Here is an 18,336-nt window from a genome sequence, read left to right as displayed (position 1 = left end):
TAGATGAAACACATGAAAACACTCCTTCCCTGGATGTGGCCTGTTGCAGCTCAGGGGGAGGAGCTTTCAAGTGAGGATTAGTGTAGTTTCACCTTTGTATGTGATCGCTACGGGCCAGGTGAAGTAGCGTGTTTAACATTATGTAACACCTCAGTCTGCTGTTTCCGAAGAGGGGCATTTTGCTGGAGCTGTGACCTGGTGTTGTTTTGTTTTGTTTTTTTCATTTCTGAGAGGACAAACCGAGTGTGTGTTTAAAAAAAAAAAAAACCTGCTGCTGCTGATCGACGCCGCTCAAACTGCTGTGCGCTCTCTCCGTCCAACCGGAGGATCCGTCCGGGCGCGACGGTAAGAAAGAAAGAAAGAACTCGAAACACAACCTTTGGCTTTGTGTCCAACTGTATCTTTAACTCAGCTGTTAAACTACAACATGACAGCGACGTTTGTGGTGTTTCGTTGGACCATATGTGTGCGTGTGTTTTGTTATTTTCTCTGACAGTTGCGGACTCTGTGATTGACAAGTGCGGGTGGGTGGATGGGTGGGTGGGGGAGTTGGGTATCTCCCATCTGCTGCCCGGGGACAAACACTGGTCTCTGCTGGGTTTTTACTGGGGGATTCCCAGTAACACGACGGGCTAGTTTTGCATCCTTGTGAAGTGAAAGAACCGTAAACTAAACTGCGTAATGACTTTTCTGCAGTGTGTACACTTTGTGTTTTACTGTTGTGTTCTCACCATAGAGACAGCGTGGACCCACCCCGTCTCCAATCATACCTCACGATTTAGCAACCGCAGCCAATAAACCGGCCTCTGCTTAATAACATGTTCTAAAGTGCATCTGGTTTCATAATCTTGCAGTAACATGCAGCGCCCACAGCGTCACAAATACCGTATCCACGTGTTGGCAGAGTTATATCTCACAGCCACACGGGAGGACCCTGAGGTGCAGCTCACCTGTCCTGATTCACCTCTCAGGCCTCTGTCCTCACAAGCTTTGAACTCACATATCCATTGTTTGGGGGGGGGGGCAGAACAACGTAGGTGGTGGTGTCGAGTTACCAGCAAACACCATCAATGTTTCATGGCTGCTCATCCTGTGTGAGTGTCATTCCTGTACAGGTGTTCTCGTCCACCTGCTAAATCAATGTCTCTGAACAGTCACCTGATGTAAACTAAGCTTTTAGAGGCTGGTTGCTTTGAGAAAAGAGATGAATGACTGTAACAGTGTTTTTGTTCAGCTTCTCTCTGGAGAGAAAAAGCCAGAAGAGTTACCTCATCCTCCCTCTGATTTATTACTCGGCTGCCTGGGAGGTTATTTTCTCCACCCTGTTTGTTTGTGAGCTTGTGAGTCTGTTTTTGGAAGTTAGCTGGATATTTCAAAAGTTTTTTAACAGATGCTGCTGATTTTTTTTAGAGCTGCAACTAACAATTATTTTTTATTATTGACTTAGCGGTTAATTATTTTCTCAATGAAGCAGTTAATCATTATATCATAGTCTATAAATAGTGAAAAGTGCTGATCATAATTGTTTCTTTGTCTGATGAATGATCTTCATGTGAGACACAGAAAAGCACCAAATCCTCACATCTGAGAAGATCGATCAATTATCAAAATAGCTTCATTTAATGACAATAAAGTAATCAATTAATGAAATAATAATTTCAACTCTTAAAGTTTGGTTGCTTAGACTTTTTAATTCTCATGTTTAAATATTGAAACACTTAAAAAAACAGTTTAAGTAACAGTTTCCTCTTGAACTGTTGACCTTACAGGAATGCACTTGATTGAAACGAACCTAGCACAAGTGTCCCATGATTCCTCGGTGTGTGTTGATGCTCGGGATCAGGGTTATGATCAAAACTTTTATTTATTATTAGAAAATCCTGCGACGAGCCTATGAAGCCCATCATTATCCAGATCTTGCTTCCTTCACGGTCAGATGGAGTTTGCTCAGTTGTTATGGAGATGAGCCAGTTGTTATCATGTGGCCTGTATCATGTTTTGGTCATGGTCACTTTCACACTCCCCTACCACGCAGCCATGTGTTATCACGTGACTGATAGGCCTATGCCATACTTGGGCCACGTGATGACAAGATTAACTATCTCCCTCTCCCTCTTCGTCAAACTGTTTGTTCTTTAATATGAAAACAAGCGTCTCCTCCTCCACAAACTCAACAAACAAACATGTCATGATCAGATGTGGCTGCTGCAGTTGCTGAGCTAGTTTTAAAAATTCCCTTCATGTGGATCCTGTTTAAAGCTCATTAGCACACAACCGGTGGCTCTCTCCTGCAGGCTGTTCACAGCTGGGCTGCTCTGAGGGGATGGCATGTCACTCTATCAAAGCTCCTCTGCAGTATTTTCACTATACACCACGATAAAGGATGTAAATGTGTGAGGTTTTGTTGTTTGTTGTTTTAAACAAAGCTACACTTATTCTCAACTTATTCAAGACTGTTTTATAGAGAAATCTCAGGCAATGCCGTCTAAATTTATGCAGTGTGATCTCTGTCGTATGTAATTGGTTATATGCCGCGTGGGCTCGTAATGCCTCATAATCTGTTCCCCTCCCTACATTTGCAAAGATGTAAATCCCAGCTGTATCTGCAGCTTCTCATATCGGCACCTTAAACATAAGTCGGCTGAAGATAAATGCTGACATGCAGCAAGAACGGGCAAAACTTTCTGATACTTTGTGAACCGTTTCTGAGGAATGAGAGGAATGCGTGGCTTATCAGTCATCTCTGTGAATGCTAGTGATGTTAAGAAGAGACTCGCAGTCCGTTTGGCGAACAGACCTGTAACAGAGATATTCGCACACAGCATCTCTAGACTGTGAATAATGGTCATACTAATGGGATTAGATGTTTAGGTCGTTTAGGTCACAAGTTGGGATGAGATCAGCTTCACTTTGCTTGTTGCTGCCTATGTTGAGCAGACTGTCACTGAACACTGTTTTTCAGAAAATGTGGAGACTTTAAATCTTGAGTAACATGCAGATGTACGTTATTGTAAATAGTAAAAGCATTAGGAGCAGTTCCTGTCTAAGTCAGTCTGAAGAACAGAAAGAGGCATTGTGGTCACTATACCAGCAGGTGTTTGTGCATGTTAACATGTTTTTTTCCCCCCATTCCCACCATGACCAAGCAAGATCAGCTTTGTCCCGTGTTTGGGATTAGCCCCACCCTCGCCACCCGTGCCCTGGCGCTGACTCTGAGAAGTTACAGGCAATATGAAAGCTATGTGGCAACAGTCACTGGCAGCGTTTCTTAAAGGCTCAGCACAAAGTAAAGTATCACCTTTTAATTTAACCACTATTTTGGATTATAAGAGTAGCTCAACATGTAGGGGAAAAACAAAACCCTTTAGCTTTTGTTGAGAGTGTCATTAAGCTTCTCATTTTACTCTACTTTCCCAAAATGTTGAAGTATTCCTATAATGACTTTTTATGGGGGTTTATTGTTGTTAGCGTCTTTAGCATAATTTGTTAGCTTGGCTGTATTCCAACCTGAAGAACTGCCCTTGAAGTGTTGAGAGAAGAAAAGAGATTGTAACTAAATCTGGTTAAACCACTTCTGAAGCAGCTGGAATGAAAGTGTGAATGTTATGTTTATGGAGCCTGCGGTTTGTCCTCTGTTGTAGGAAAGCTGACATGAAGTAAGAAGAAAAATATAGTGCAGGTGTAGAGGCCAGTGTTTAATGCAACCAACCAACGGTGTGTATATGAGTTTGCATCTCTGTTGCCTTTTTAAAAATGATGAGGAGAAAAAAAAAAACTCAACATAAAGGAGAAGTGTGAGATCTCTTGAAGGCTAAGATAAACATGGTCCTTTCCTCAACTGAACTCGTTTTAAATGCAAAGAAAAGTTGGTCTTAAGAGGGTGAAAACGGAACAGAGGAAAAAAACAACAGTCATCCACACCCAAGCAAATATTTGACACAGATGAGCCCAAGAGGCATTTTAGTTTTCCCTTTTAAAAAGCAAACTCTAGTTAGCTACGTACTTTTCATCCAGCTGGCTAATTACACAAGTGCGGTGCTGCAGCTCGCTCTCGTCTCTCTGATAAACATCACTGAACTTCACAGACATGCTTTATCTTCTATCCTCCCCCTCCCAATCCACATGCAAACATAACTTTTTTTTTCTCTTTTTTTTATCAGCAAGTGAGACGTGATGCAAACGAGCTTAAGAGGAAGTGGCAGGAGCAGAGATAGGATATACTAAACACATTCTTATCACTGACAGAAGCCTATTGTGGTGTGCGGGCATAGGCTGAAGTCTCCTCATACCAACATGAAAGTGGGAGTGATGTCACCAGCCCACATTGTGTACATACAATGAGGTAATTTAACCTGTGAGGGTCAGAGGAAAACAGGAGAGCAAAACGTGTAGTAAGCTGTGGTTTAAAGTTTCAGGGTGGAGGGTCGCGGCTGCTGCTGAGGATGTTTCAGGAAATTTAGAAGGGTTGTAAAGATTTTTATTTTGATTATTTTTAGGCTGATTCTAATATTTTTAGTGGTGTTGCTCTAGGTTCTTTTCTTGTAGCACTTTGATGAGGTTGACAATCTTTGGGTTTTTGTTAAATATCTAGTATCTAACCAGTATGAGATGTATAATAGTCAGACTGTCCATTGGGACTACTGGGACAAATCTTGGTGGGCCGGTGGACTGTGGACTGTGAAATCTTTTTTTTTTTTATGGTTTAATTTTTTGGGTTAATCCCAGACTGTCCTTCCCTTGGGGGTGAAGAATAATCAATACACATACCGTATACACCTATACTGTACATGCAATGAGTCACACATACGCAGGTGAAGAATGACATCACACTTTACCAGTGTTAGTAGCAGAAAGCAGGATAGTGTCTCATCTGTCCCTGCCTGCAGTATAAAGTTCTACCAATCCTTATCTCTCCACTGTAGACTGGACTCTCCTCTAAGAGAGCTGCATGTGACGACGGCTGCACGACTTTGATCTTGACAATGGGGCATAAGGGCTCTTGTGTCCTCTGTTTGGCCTTTATCTACTTTAAATAGAACTCTGTGTATAGAAAGGTATATTTTTCCTCTCGGGGTCGATGGTACTGCTGTGCGTCTCTCTGCTGAGCTTTTCTTTGACTTTCTCCTCCTCTTCCGCCCTCCCGGCTAAACAAAGCACCTGTTTGTGTTTGGACATGTTAATGAATCTCATCATGTGATCACTGAACAATATGGCAGGAACGGCCTATTTCTGAAACCAGTTTCCATCTGAATACACTCGCCAACACCCTGTTAGCCTTCATGTGCACCATGGAGCAACGCTATCAGCTTACATAATCGCAGTATTATCTCATAAGCTAGTTACAGGCGTTATCCAGCACCTGTTGAGCGTTGTGTGTTGTGTCCTGTAGAAAGAGTCCATGACTTTTGAAGGCATTCTCCAAATGGAAAAATTATACTTAATGTATGATACAATGATGTTTCTTGGAGACTTATTTTAACAACAGCCAATCAAGCTACAAAATGATTTTCCTCATCCATATTGTTCTTCTCTCAGTAGGTCCAAAACACAAATCACAGGGCAAACTATACTGTATGTTATGATGCATTATAATATTACATAACATTTTGAAATCATTTACTGTTAGGTGAAATTATTATACATACTGGAAAGTTAGGAGTATTACATAATTGTTGTTGGAACAGTCAGTGTTGTGGTAGTTTGTTTGACGGGCTCCACTGGTTATAATTATGATGGCCACATATGTGGAGTAAGATGATTTTTCATAGTAAACATTTGGAGTTTGGGGCTTCTAGAGAGTTACTTCATGTCAGACTCAATGCTTTACACACACTTTAAAAAGGGAAATAATGAATATTTTTATATTTTGTGTTGTGTGATGTCAACTAAGGTCAGCTATGGTGGTGAAACCACAGAGCTCACTGTTTTGGTTTTATGGCATGGGACTGTTTTGTTTTGGTTCACTCTCAGAGCTCTGATGGCATCACTGTTGGGCTCAGCAAGCAGCTGTGCACAGAGCACACCCGCAGAGCACCAAATGGCAGGCAGGCAGACAAAGTTAGCGACTAGCTGATGAACATAGCAGAGCAGCTAAAGAACCAGACTTCCCTCAGGAGTTGGTAGAGCCCAAAAACTGAGCCAAAAGAAAGTGATTATTGGACTGACATTCATCAGAAACTCAACTTCAGATAAATTCTAATATCGCTCAGGTCTCTCCTGGATGTGTAAATTGGCCACTGTTTGTTAAAAAGTTTGCCATATCTGCTTTATATGTTCACAACTTGATTATTAGTTATTGCAGGTTTAACTAGGCAGCTGTTAAATGTGGAAAACAGAAAAAAACCCCACTACGACTAAAATGCCAACAATCAATCCACTTCCTCAAAAAACCTCTCATGCTCACCTACAGCTTTTTCATTGATCGGAAGTATAAATAACCCAAACGACATCGCACTGATTCATAAAGGCCAGAAAATAACTGACAAACTGACAATTACTGTCAAAATCAGCTTGGTGAGCAATTCATGAAAACATTCCTAATAACTATCATTCTTTCTTCATTAACTGACATTTTTGTAGTAAATATTTAGCAGTGAAAAAGTGGATAGTTAGAGGTTGTCCAATCATTAAAAATATCCTCATGTCCATTTCATCTTTGTAATAAGCTGTGAACATGAGTTCAGTCTGAGTCTGTCCCTCCTAAAGATGAATGGTCCAACACGGTGGTCACTGCCTGCTGGCTGAAGGGAATAATGGACACAGATAAGAAAATGAATGGCTTTTTCATCCTGCTGTGTTGTTGATTGGATGAGGACAGAGAGGCCTATAAATAGTCAGACAAGGCGCTATCTGGCTTTTCAATGGCTTCACCTGTAGCCCTGAATATTTCAGCAGCTGCTATCACTTTAATGGGCCTGTCTGTCTCTTGGTTACCATGGCTGCCACCTGGCCACTGTAAATTTCTTCCCCGCGAGTGTCACCTTCAGCAGAGGGGAAATGGGCTGTAACGCTGGTTCAGGAGAAATGAAACTCTGAATGAAACTTGTATTTAGCAGCCAAAATTCCCCCTGCTTTAGAAAGAATACAACTTTTAGAAAATAACTGTACTGAAATGTGTCTGTGATGCTCATAGTTGTTCAAATTTGCCTGTGGACTTGAGGTTTAAAACTCCTGTTTATCATGAAAGATGATCTTTTATGCTGAGTGAAGGGTGTGTCTTGCCTCTGAGCTATTTAGCCAGACAACACCCGTGTGTGTGACAAACTCTTGGATGACAGAAAGCTAACAATGCCAGAAACCAGATCAGAAAAAAAAGGACAAGAGAAGAGCATTTCTCTGTCATATTTAAACCATGTTTGCTCCTTTATTTCCCCTTTTGATTCCTCTGATGCTACTTTGGATAAAAACAGAGGTGCAACACAATAAGCCAAGCCCATGTCGTCATGTTGTCATCATGTTGTCATCATGTTTACTTTGGGAGTGAGGGAACAAGAGTTCTTTATGTAACAAAGCTTGAACAGAAAGGGGAAAATTCCAGTTTTCAGTCATATTTGTGTCGAAATATTAATATTTACTGGCACAATAGTTTTAGTTTAGTTAGTTTGGCTGTGTCAGAGTCTTTGTTGTATTGTTATTTGAGGCTGCAGTAATTAATATTATAATATTATGACTACATGTATTTGAAAGGGGTTGTTGCAGTGACAAACTCACATTAGACTCTGCAGTTCCCCTCAGCTCTGTGGAGTCTGTTAACTCATTGTTTTGGTTTTCTGGCCCATAACTTTCTGGTTTAGTTCATCAGCTCTCATCAGTGTTGTTTCCAGATGTTTTCATACCCACAGTGCACTTCTGACCCAGTTGGTGAACACAGCGGAGCATTCAGCAGCTAAAGGGCGTGATATTTCCCTCAGGAGTTGGTGGAGAGAAAAATGGGCAGGTTTAATCTTTCTTGGGTTGAGCATTTGTATTCATTCACTCATGAGGGTGGGGAGCGGGGGCTTTGGCAAGCTGAACCCTAACACCTGACATTAGTCTATGATGCCTTGCCAAGCCCATCAAATCCTTTCTGTTGGATGAGGACTGAAACACCAGGGTCCTGGGACATGGGCATTACTGCTGGTTTCATCATCAGGTCCTGAAGACACTGGCTGATACCATCTGCAGAGCCGTCAACCAGAGCCAGACATCATGCTGCAGTCGGAGTCATCTAGACAGGTGGTTGTGCTCGAGCTGACAGTCAGGTTACGGTCATGCTTGAGACGAAAAAGGTGCACCAGAGGAAGCTTGCCAGCTACCGGGGCTTGGTTGAGGATTGCCACAATAGGGGTGGCACAGTGTTGGCCCTTAGAGGCGAGCTGCAGAGGGTTTCCTGGGCAGTCACTCTACAAGGCCCTCAGTCAATTTGGAGTCACTGGGCAAAGAAAGAAAGCCTTCAGGAGCGCAGTGGCTGCAGATCAAACACAGGAACCTGTGTCAGAATGCTGCTCAGACACAATTTAGGGCTTGATTTGTCCTCCTGACTGAGTCACCTGGGCGCGGGTGTCTGACACCTGGGAAACATCACTGATGACGTGTCTGAGCGCATCGCAAGATTCATCTGCAGTCATTGTGCCTACAGTCAGCCACATAAAACCCACAGGGGCGAATGTCTTTGAGAGCTTGAATGTCAGTTTCTATGAAATAAACCTCTTTAAAACAATTTAAACAAAAACTGATCATTATAACCTTCAGGATGGGAGCATGTATTGCAGGACTATTGCATTAGACCGCATTGGATAAAGTTAGTTCTTGGTGTGGTCTGAGCACTTTGCTTGTAATCATGTTCCAGCTTTAAAGAATAAAAAAATAAAGAGTGAAAGAAAATGTAAAAGGAGCAGAACAGAGGAATATAACTACATCAAAGCTTATTGTTCAGCTAAATAAAGTGTGTGTTGTAGTGTGTAATGTAGTTTCTCTTATGGCACGTGGGAAACAAGTTTCTCACTCCCTGACTTGATTTGTATTGATGCTGCTTCACCCCGGCCAATCAACAGCTTTTAAAAGATGCTGAAACACAGCCTGGTAAATAGTTTCCCCAACAGTTTCTGTAAGTCTGGGACATTTGGGTGGAAGGTATAGAAATTAATCAAATTCATAGTTCCCAGCAACAGCAACACACAGTGAGGAAAGAAATACTGAAAAACATTGTGAGAATGATGTTCGCTAGCATTGGCATTGTGTGTTTCTCCAGAACGTGACCCTGTGACGTCTAATATCCGCTCATGCAGAAAAGAAATAGCAAACACTTTATCTATGAATGCAGCTAACTGTGGGAAATCTCAGACTGGTTTTCTCTGCTCGTGTGTCTCGTGTTTCTGGCTGTGGAGATGAGGCGGCAACAAATATGTATAATTATCAAATTGCCATAATTGGATAATTGGAAATTACCCAATCAGGAGAATCCATTGAGACTTGTATATGTCTGCCTTGAGAATGTAAACAAACACAATGTAAACACATAGAACTGCATCCTCACATTATCTCATTACAACAAACTATTTCAGAACCAACTCTGATTCACACACACAAAAGATGTATTTTCTACAACCTATATTTTGGCTGTGCTCTCTAGCTCTACTGTATGTCAGGTTATTTTGGGGAAGTAGAGCAGTGTCTTGTGGGTAACTGTAGGCTCCCCTGCTGGGTGACAACATGACAGCAGGTGCTGTAAATGGGAGCGCAATGTGGGTCATGACTTTCATTAATAGGCCTTTGCTAAATTAGTTGAAAAAGCACATTTCATTCTTCAAAAACAAGTGTCTTTCTTTGTTGTGCTGGAAAATGTTTTAGAGCCTCATGAAATTGTTCAGAGTATTATAAGGTGCTGGTACTCAGTCTCAGTTGTGGTGTATTGAGTTTTCAAATCCAAGTCTTGACCATGATTGGCTGATTGTTGAAGACATAAATATACTGTACAGAATGGGGCATATTTGAGAGCAGTTGCTGCCGGTGTGTTGTTGTCTGAGAGGGCTAATCATTGCCTACATCGGGCTAGTCTTGCAACCTGTTAGACCACTGAAAAACAAAACAAAATACCACGTCAAAATCAGTAACCCTGAAACAGCCAAACTACAGTATAAGAGCAGCAGACAGCGAGCTGCTCCAGGACCATTACTTTGGTACTTAAAGCAAGTACCAACGACATTTGAATGCAGCAAATCAAGCAATACGGGTTACTTTGTCCACTAAAATGAAGGTTTGCTGCATCTCCAGGTCAGAAAAGGCTCTGCTGGTGATATTAATTCTATAATTTTCCTGCTAATTTATTACCAAATTATGGCTTATGTAAATTTACTTTGCTACTATTTGTCTGTCATTGTTTGCCCTACTAGTGAATGCCTAAACTCATCTAATAATGGACTATGAAGACCAATATTTTGATAACTGAGAGTTTAAAAACTCAAATATTGCTTAAATAAAATTGGTCTGAACTACTGCAAAAGCTGAGCCACTAGTTTGTAGTTGAAGCCATTTTATATGGGAGATGGAAACAGCGGCATGTACAATTCGTGTTGTGAAAAATAATTAACCATTCTTGGTATCAGCTTTTTCTCTGCTGACATAGGAGGTATGATGATCACACAGGAGCATTATGACACTAGTTATAAATGATTAAATTATGTCAAGCGTTCTGTCAGCTTCAGCAATCAACAGCTGATGCTTGTTTGTCAGCCCGGCAGCCATTTTTAAAATGCTGTCAGACTTTAAATAGAAAAATTAAGTCAAGCTGTGGAGCAGCTGTATCTCAGTTGGTGCAGCAGGTTGTTTGTTAATCACAACGTTGGTTCTTCGCGATCTGAACTCCTGCTGTCCACGTGCTGTTTTGCCCTGAGCAAGGCACTAAACTGAAAAGGGTCCTACTGGATATGCATGAAAAAAAAGTTGTGTGCGACTCCATGGACGGCTTCTATGCTGTGCTAATGGAAGAAAGATTGCATGTGTGAGTTAACGGCAAGGCACAAAACCAGCCTGAGAAACAAAATAAGTGTTTGATGACTCCTCTTTAGCACACGCACCCACACACATCTCTCTCCATCTGTCTCCCTCTCACTGTCCGTGTTTACACGACATCGCGCTTTCATGATGAAGAAACCCACAGCTTTGAATTGTTACCGGGCAAAGCACCAACAGCAGAACAGAGCACACAGGTTGAACAGCCGTTTATGTGGTCAGTGTATGACAGTGTACGTGCAATTAAAAGTTAGGTTCTGAGAGTTTTGAGGCTGCTGTGTCATGTGACTTGATTCCCACGATCGCTCTGTTTTAATGCTGGAGAGGGCAGTTATAATGTTGGTGAGGAATGGGCCTCACGAAGCTGAGAAGGACGCCAATGGCATCACAGCCCTAATTGGAAGGGACAATAGTGTTATTCTTCTGTGAGGGAGGCATGAGGATTTGATATCGACGTTGAATTCCTACAGAAACTTTCACAGCTGACATACGGTATAGTCTTTACTTTTTATGCATGTGAACGCTGTTGCTGTCATTTTTTTCTTGTAACCTCCTTTTCTGTAGACTTTCTCTAACCCTGTTTTTCTTTTTCATTCCCTCCCCCTAGTGCTCTCTCCTCCCTCCCTCGCTCCCTCCTGCTTTCCTTCTCCATCCAAGTGGTGTTCGGAGCAGCTTACTCATGTCCAGTCACTTCCCACCATGCCTCGCCTCTCACGCAGACACTCACTTCCTGCTCCACTCCTGACATATCTTCATATCTCCTTTTTTGTGTTTTGTGACAACAGGAGAAGAATGAGGTCTTCGTCTGCTTAGCAACCCGTCCCTGTAAAAGATGGTTCAGCGAAGGTAAGAAACCCAACAGACACACACACATACAAACACACACACACGGCCTGACACACTCTCCACGCTGCTTTTACATTCCTTCTCAAGAATCCAACCAGCCGGTACTCTCCTCTAACTGAAAGCAGATGGTGAAAGTTTGACTGTGTGCCTTGTTATGCCTAAACTGGGGATGTTTCTGTGGTACTGGGGCAAAGTGAATTCAAAAGAAGTGGGACAGCTGTGATTGGTTGGCAAGCAGTTTTAGGGGCAGGAGTTAGCTTTTAATTTGGTGTTGTGGCGTGCAGCTGCTGCGTGTTTTACAGTTGATCCCCTGTGGTGACAGAGACCATATTGTCCTGTATTCTATAGTGTGAGTGTTTAAGTTTGTCTTGACGTTGTGTTGGAGTTATACTGACAGACTAAGTCAATGTCATGTCATTGTTTAACTACATATTGGGTTGCTGGGAAGTTTGTTTTTAGCCGTGCTAGCGGCATGGCTTTAGAGACGGCTCTGCTCTGGCTTTGGTCCCAACTGAAATATCTCAGCAACTACAGGATGGATTGCTATGACATTTAATAGAGATTCATTTTCTCCAGAGAATTAAGCGTCCGGACTTAAGTGAATCCTTTATCTATCCAATTGAAGTGCATAAAAGGGTGTTATACACTGTTGTACACAGATTGTTAAGACCCTTGAGGCGAATGCATAAATTGATTTGACTTGACTACTTTGCTTTATGACCAAATATCTGCTAAACTATGCCATTCCCATCAGCCTCAGATGCAGGCTACTTTGCGTTTAGTGCTAATAAGCAAATGTTAGCATGCTAACAATACTAACATGTTCAAATAAGATGGTGAAATTGGTAAAAACATTATACCTGCTAAACATCAACATAGTATAGTCATTGCGAGCATCTTAGCATGCTGGTATTTGCATGTTAGCATTTAGCTCAAAGTGTGTAAAGTCAGAGCTGCTAGCATGGCTTTAGAGTCTTAGAATAGTTAAAAAATGATCTATACAAAAGAGTATCTGTTTTATTTTAATTTTGTTTTATATAGTTTGAAGGACTGCTGTGTTTAGTACAGTACAACAGAGCTGCCAGCATAGCTCTTAACTGTTATTCTTGTTAAATGTTGAAGATTATTTAGGGTTATATATAGGATCTCTTGAACATGACATGTTGTTTTCAGATGGGACATTCTTTTAAACTGTAGTGATATTTGTCACAAATAGTCACTGTATAAACAGAGGAAACATGGTGAGATAAGTCACATCCTAACATCCTTCCTCATGAAGTGTAGCCGTGTACCTGGAAACATGCTAAAGCAGAGAACTGGATTATGCTAGATGCTATTTTTTCAGTTCCACGTCATCTCATATTATCTGTTTAAAAAGCAGTACACTCCTTCCCTTCCCAGTGCTGTCAAAGAAAGCTTGTCTTGTTTTAACAGAATCAATCTTTCCAGTAGTGTCCTCTCCAAGGGAAACAACAAATTAGTTCCTTTCTGGGGGAAAAAGTGGGCATCTTCCAGATTTCCATGTTGCCAATGTGAGTGTTGGAACTGATCTCTAAAGCTGCCCACAGGCTATTTTCATCCAAAATAATATACATATTTTTCATCAAAACAAGCAATGTGAGCACTGCAGACTTTGTAAATGTAATGTGTTTCATCCAGAAATGAAACCAGCACAAACCAAAATCATTTCTGACATACAAAACTAGCAATCTTTTTCTTTCTTTTTTCTTTTTTTTTACCCCATTTAGCCAGGGAAGTTCACACCCAGTTGCTGTTTGCCTTCTGATGTCAAAAAAAAGTGTCTGTAATGAGCATGATGACAGGGGGCCTGCAGGAATCTTCTGTGGGTGTCTGAGGTATTCCAAAAGTAATTTGACAGCTCTGTCCGAAGTCCAGAGTGCAGCAGGCAACTCTCTGAGCCAAAGTCAAGCAAGATGTGTCTCTTTCTCCCCTCGACTGAGTCATCTGACTTTGCCTGTTATTGTTCTCTTTCCTGCATGCCTGTCATAGCTGCTGTCTGGCCATGCAGAGGCAGAGAGGGGGAGTGCACTGCAATCACCAGTCATAACATTGCATCTGTGCTGCTATTTGATGAAGCAACTTTTTTTGGTTGTGTGTATGATAATACTTTTTTTTTTTCTTGCTCCTCAGGTCCTCTGTGATTATTCCTCCTCCTCTGGTTATGGTTGCACACAACAAGCAGTCAGGAATGCCCTCCTTCTCCTGCCTATGACATGGTTTAAGTCACGTATGATCCGGTCACCGTGATGGCCTCCATGGTTGCCAATGGAAACCGAGACGGGCAGTCTCTGGTCTTGAAAGGGGTGGATCCAGAGACCTGCATGATTGTTTTCAAGAACCACTGGGCTCAGGTAAACCCCAGCACTAAATCAAGGCTCCCACGTCTTACAGAAATAGTTTCCGGAAAGATGCTCATTCGCTTTTTTCGTCAAGAGTTAGATTTGAAGATCAATACCGCTTCAAAAAAATATGCGATTGTAAAGGAAATCATGTGCTCGAACTTTTTCTTGATGAACAACTGTTAATCTGTCTTCTTGGTACTATTATGAAGCGTTTCCACTGGTCGATTAACAACCTTACGATAACAGAAACACTTCGGGAAGAGTTACAGCACATAACCACAAATTGTCATTTTTACATTTATTTTTTGATGAACATTAAACACACGAGATACAACATGTTAATTAGTGAGCTTTCGAGGTGTTTATAGGAATATTTTTAGCTTTGGAGTGAATGCTAAGCTAAGCTAATTGCTTCCTTGCTCCAGCTCTGTACTTGCACAGAATGCACAGATATGAAATTTAGAATCAGTTTTCTGTCAATAGTCAATAAGTCAATAAGCATATTTCACAAATGTATGTTGAAACTATTTCTTTGAAATATTAGAATTCTGAAAATCCTTTGTCTAAACTTAAAATAGTGGTTCCCACCCTTTTACCCTGTGTCCCCTTAAATCAAAGGATTGTCTTCTTTGACCCCCCGGTTGCATATGAGTGTCAGCAGTTTGATAAGAGATTTTCACACTCTGGATTTTTTTAATTTGAGTAACTTTTACATGACCGATAAGCTATAACTATCCAGTATTTGACAAGAGAATGATTATAGAAAAATCCTCAAAAAATAAGATAAGTTTGTATCTCAGTTTTTTTTCTTTTCTATCCAGTTAATCATCAAGTTACTCCTTTATTTCTCTTGCGATCGCTTCAGGGAGTTCAGACCCACAGTTTGGGAACAACAGGCTTTAAACACATCCAGGTTGCATCCAACATTAATCGGTAAAAGCAGTGAGTGCAAGGTTGTTCACATTCGACTGCAAATCCTGACAGTAGAAAGTCCCAGCGAACTGCGGCGCGGTCATAGCCAGTGGAATCTTGGCAGCGAGAAGCCGACCGTCTTAGACTTTTGGCTTTTTGCAGCAGCATGTGTCCCTGTTGACCCCTGTGGGACCTGGCAGCCTGCTTGTCCTACTCCTCCCACACTGAGATGAACAAACGTTCTCCTCACTGACGTACAGTAAGAGTGACACTGGCCAGACATCGAGGGGATAGAAACGTGTGTCGGGAACTGTCAGCAGCGTTTATGTCAGCATTAGTGGCTGTCAGTGTGGGGTCTGACCCTCCTGTCAGTGAGCAGGCTCTGTGCTATTCACAGCTAAATTAAGCAGAATTCCACTGTGTTTTTATTAGGTTCTACACTGGACAGGCTTGTCGGGATTAGCTGTGTTATTTGGTTGGAAGGTTTAATGCACATGCACAGACTTCACTATAAGCCCTTGTTAAACTATTCTTAATGCCTCCCTCTCAATAAAAAATGTGTTGTTCTTCACTGTGCAGAGTTTGACATTAGAGGGCTGTTTTCACATCCATCTTCTGAAGAGGGAAACTTTCTCTGTACTCACTTTAAATCCGTTTAACATGTAAGTGTACAAGCATTTGTGACATCACTACTGCATGTAGGATGACTCATGGTCCGATAAGTTACAAAAGTGCAATGTTGAAATTTGAAGGCCCCAGTGCACAAACGCTGATTAGCAACTTTTTCATGAAGTAGGAGACATCTTGAATATTTTCATCTCATAGATTCTGGATTTTTCTACGACGGTGATGGAATAGATGTAATTTCAAGACTTTTCACAAGGTAGCTGATGTATTGGGACAGAAGTTGTAAAAAAAACAAACCACAAGGCTGAATTGTCCCAGGTTCTTACTGTGAACTGAAAAAATGAGAACTCCCTGTTCCAGATTAATGCTTTTTTTTTCTCTTTTTTTTTCTTGAGGCAAACTGAAAGCACAGTTCCATTCCTGCAGAGTCTTATTTCCATGCTTAGTTAATCTGTAGCCTGATAAGAGTCCCCTTGACTTTGGTTTCAGTTCGGAAAACCTTGAAATCCGAGTAACATGTTGTAAGTAATATCGGCCTTGTCCCTTTGTGAGAAGCTCTGCCTGTTTCAGAGTTGAAAGATTAGGTTTATGTTCATTTGCTGTGTCTTATCTGGCGCTCTCCAGGCCTCTCAGAGCTCATGGTGTTTGTTGTGACATGCAAAGTGATCTGTCCGTTGCTGTGACTGCCAAAAATCTTCAGCTATAGGCAGTGTAGTGTGGGCAGACTCATTCCATTCATGGCTAATGCCACGTGACTCCCAATAAATCAGTCAGTTTTATGAATGTGACTGTGTAGTGACGTGTACTGTTTATGCTGAAACTCTCCCATCCAGTGGACATTTAAGAACAACTCAGCTTTAGCTCTCAGACATCAGTCCAAAGAGTAGATGGAGCCGCCAGACAAAATAGTTAAAGATGTTTTAGTGAAATTAACCTTGTCCCGTCTCCAAAGTGAAGTTGTGTTTTGCTGATTACAGTAACATTTCATCTTTCAGCATCTGTCAACTAAAATAAAATCATAGAGGTTAAGTGGAAAAGAAGTTTCTGCTCTTTCACTTTCTTCAGACAGACTTCAGTCTCATCCTGCTGGTAGTGGCCCATGATAATTAGATATGAAACAATCCAATATAAAGTTACTGAAGTGTATTACGTCAGCGCTGCACAAGCACGGTGTGGACTTCCTCCTATAGCTCACCCTACTGCCCTACTGTTGTGTCAACACACATTATTCACCCGGGTGCATTTTGTAGAGCCTGTTCTGGGACTGAAAAATCAAAAGCCTGGACCTTTTGATGTTTATCCAGCCTGAGCCCAGTGCGTGGGCACATTTTCAAAGCTGAAGCCCACTGACATTTCCTATATGACCCATATTCTGATTAATGATGCAGACTATCGACCGACCTGTCAGCACTGTCAGAGCTATACTGAACTAAAGTAAACAGTCACGCTCACTAGCAGCTGCTTTGGAAATAATATGCATACTCTATATGCATCATGGTTTAATAAGCCTTATCCTTGTGTGCAGCTGACCTTGACAGTGTCAGTATTATGCCAATAGGCAACCCAAGACCACAATCCATATGTCCAGTAAGTAAAATCCTTGACTGATCCTCAGACTTGGCCCCTGCCTGTCACTTCAGTCATAGCTAGAGATTCTAAACTGGACGGATCCCCGAGGCTCAGGCCTCTGGGTCAGGCCCCATTGGGCTCAGGCAGGGATTACAAGCTCTGTTCTCTTGTTTCCATCAGCCATGCCCAGTTCTCTTATGCACAGCGAGTTATTGTCATGGCAGCAGCAGCAGGCTGGGGACACTAGCTTCATTATTGTGACTCTGGTTTCCATGCAGTGGACACACAAGGGAGGGACTGGATACACAAAGGACTGTTTCACTGTGTGCCACCAAACTGAGTTTATCTGTACTGTGCTGCTGGTTTATTTACACCTCATCTTTGTTGATAGTTAACCTGGCAGGAACAAGGAAATGATTTTACCTGTAATATGAGTTTTAATTAACATGGTAGACAAACACCATCTATACAAATAAGACAAACTTGTATATAAAGAAAATAGTGATTTGTAACATAAATTAAATATTGATAGTGCAGCACATATGTAATGTGAGCAGTAATACTCAAGATTCCCTTTTTCATATTTGATAATGAATGCGTCTCTAAAGAGATGGCTATCGCTGCTCGTGCTAACCATCAGTCAGCAGTGTGCTATCAAGAGTGTGCAGCAGTGTTTCTCATATAGAGGGTTTTGTGTGCATGACCTACTCATAAAGATTTGACCCCCTGTGAACAGATTTTTGTAATATGATTTTTTATTTTTTATTTCTTCTTTTCAAAAAGAAATACAATAAAAAGTACAGACTGTGAAAAAAGTCAGATCAGATGTTGCATTCATGTGCAGTAACAGACTGTAAAAACGACTTTTATCTCCTGATTACAGCGTCTGATGTGTTGAAGCATGTTAAGTTTAGCACATAACCCTAACCTTTATACAACAATCCACCCCAAAAAATGTACTAACCTGTTGACAAAGTACACAAGTGGCAACAGCTTTATCAGCCAAGTATTGAGCCTTTTAGTTAAAACC

General features: G+C 41.4%; 1 protein-coding gene across 2 annotated transcripts in view; it reads left to right on the top strand.

Annotated features, from left to right (window-relative positions):
- Window positions 1–279: 279 nt before the first annotated feature.
- Window positions 280–18,336, top strand: part of fam160a1 (family with sequence similarity 160 member A1) — a 30,138-nt gene continuing 12,081 nt past the window's right edge. For both annotated transcript variants that reach the window (XM_022738266.1, XM_022738265.1), the window contains exons 1-3: window positions 280–345; window positions 11,775–11,835; window positions 13,987–14,207. In XM_022738266.1, coding sequence (XP_022593987.1) covers window positions 14,103–14,207 — 105 coding nt within the window. In that variant the 5' untranslated portion in view covers window positions 280–345; window positions 11,775–11,835; window positions 13,987–14,102. The remainder of the gene's footprint in view (window positions 346–11,774; window positions 11,836–13,986; window positions 14,208–18,336) is intronic.

Source organism: Seriola dumerili, unplaced genomic scaffold (assembly GCF_002260705.1).
Source record: "Seriola dumerili isolate Sdu_G_001 unplaced genomic scaffold, Sdu_1.0 BDQW01000035.1, whole genome shotgun sequence".
Lineage (NCBI taxonomy): Eukaryota > Metazoa > Chordata > Actinopteri > Carangiformes > Carangidae > Seriola > Seriola dumerili.
The sequence above is the reverse complement of the archived record's forward strand: the minus strand, read 5'-3'. Positions and strand labels throughout refer to the sequence as shown.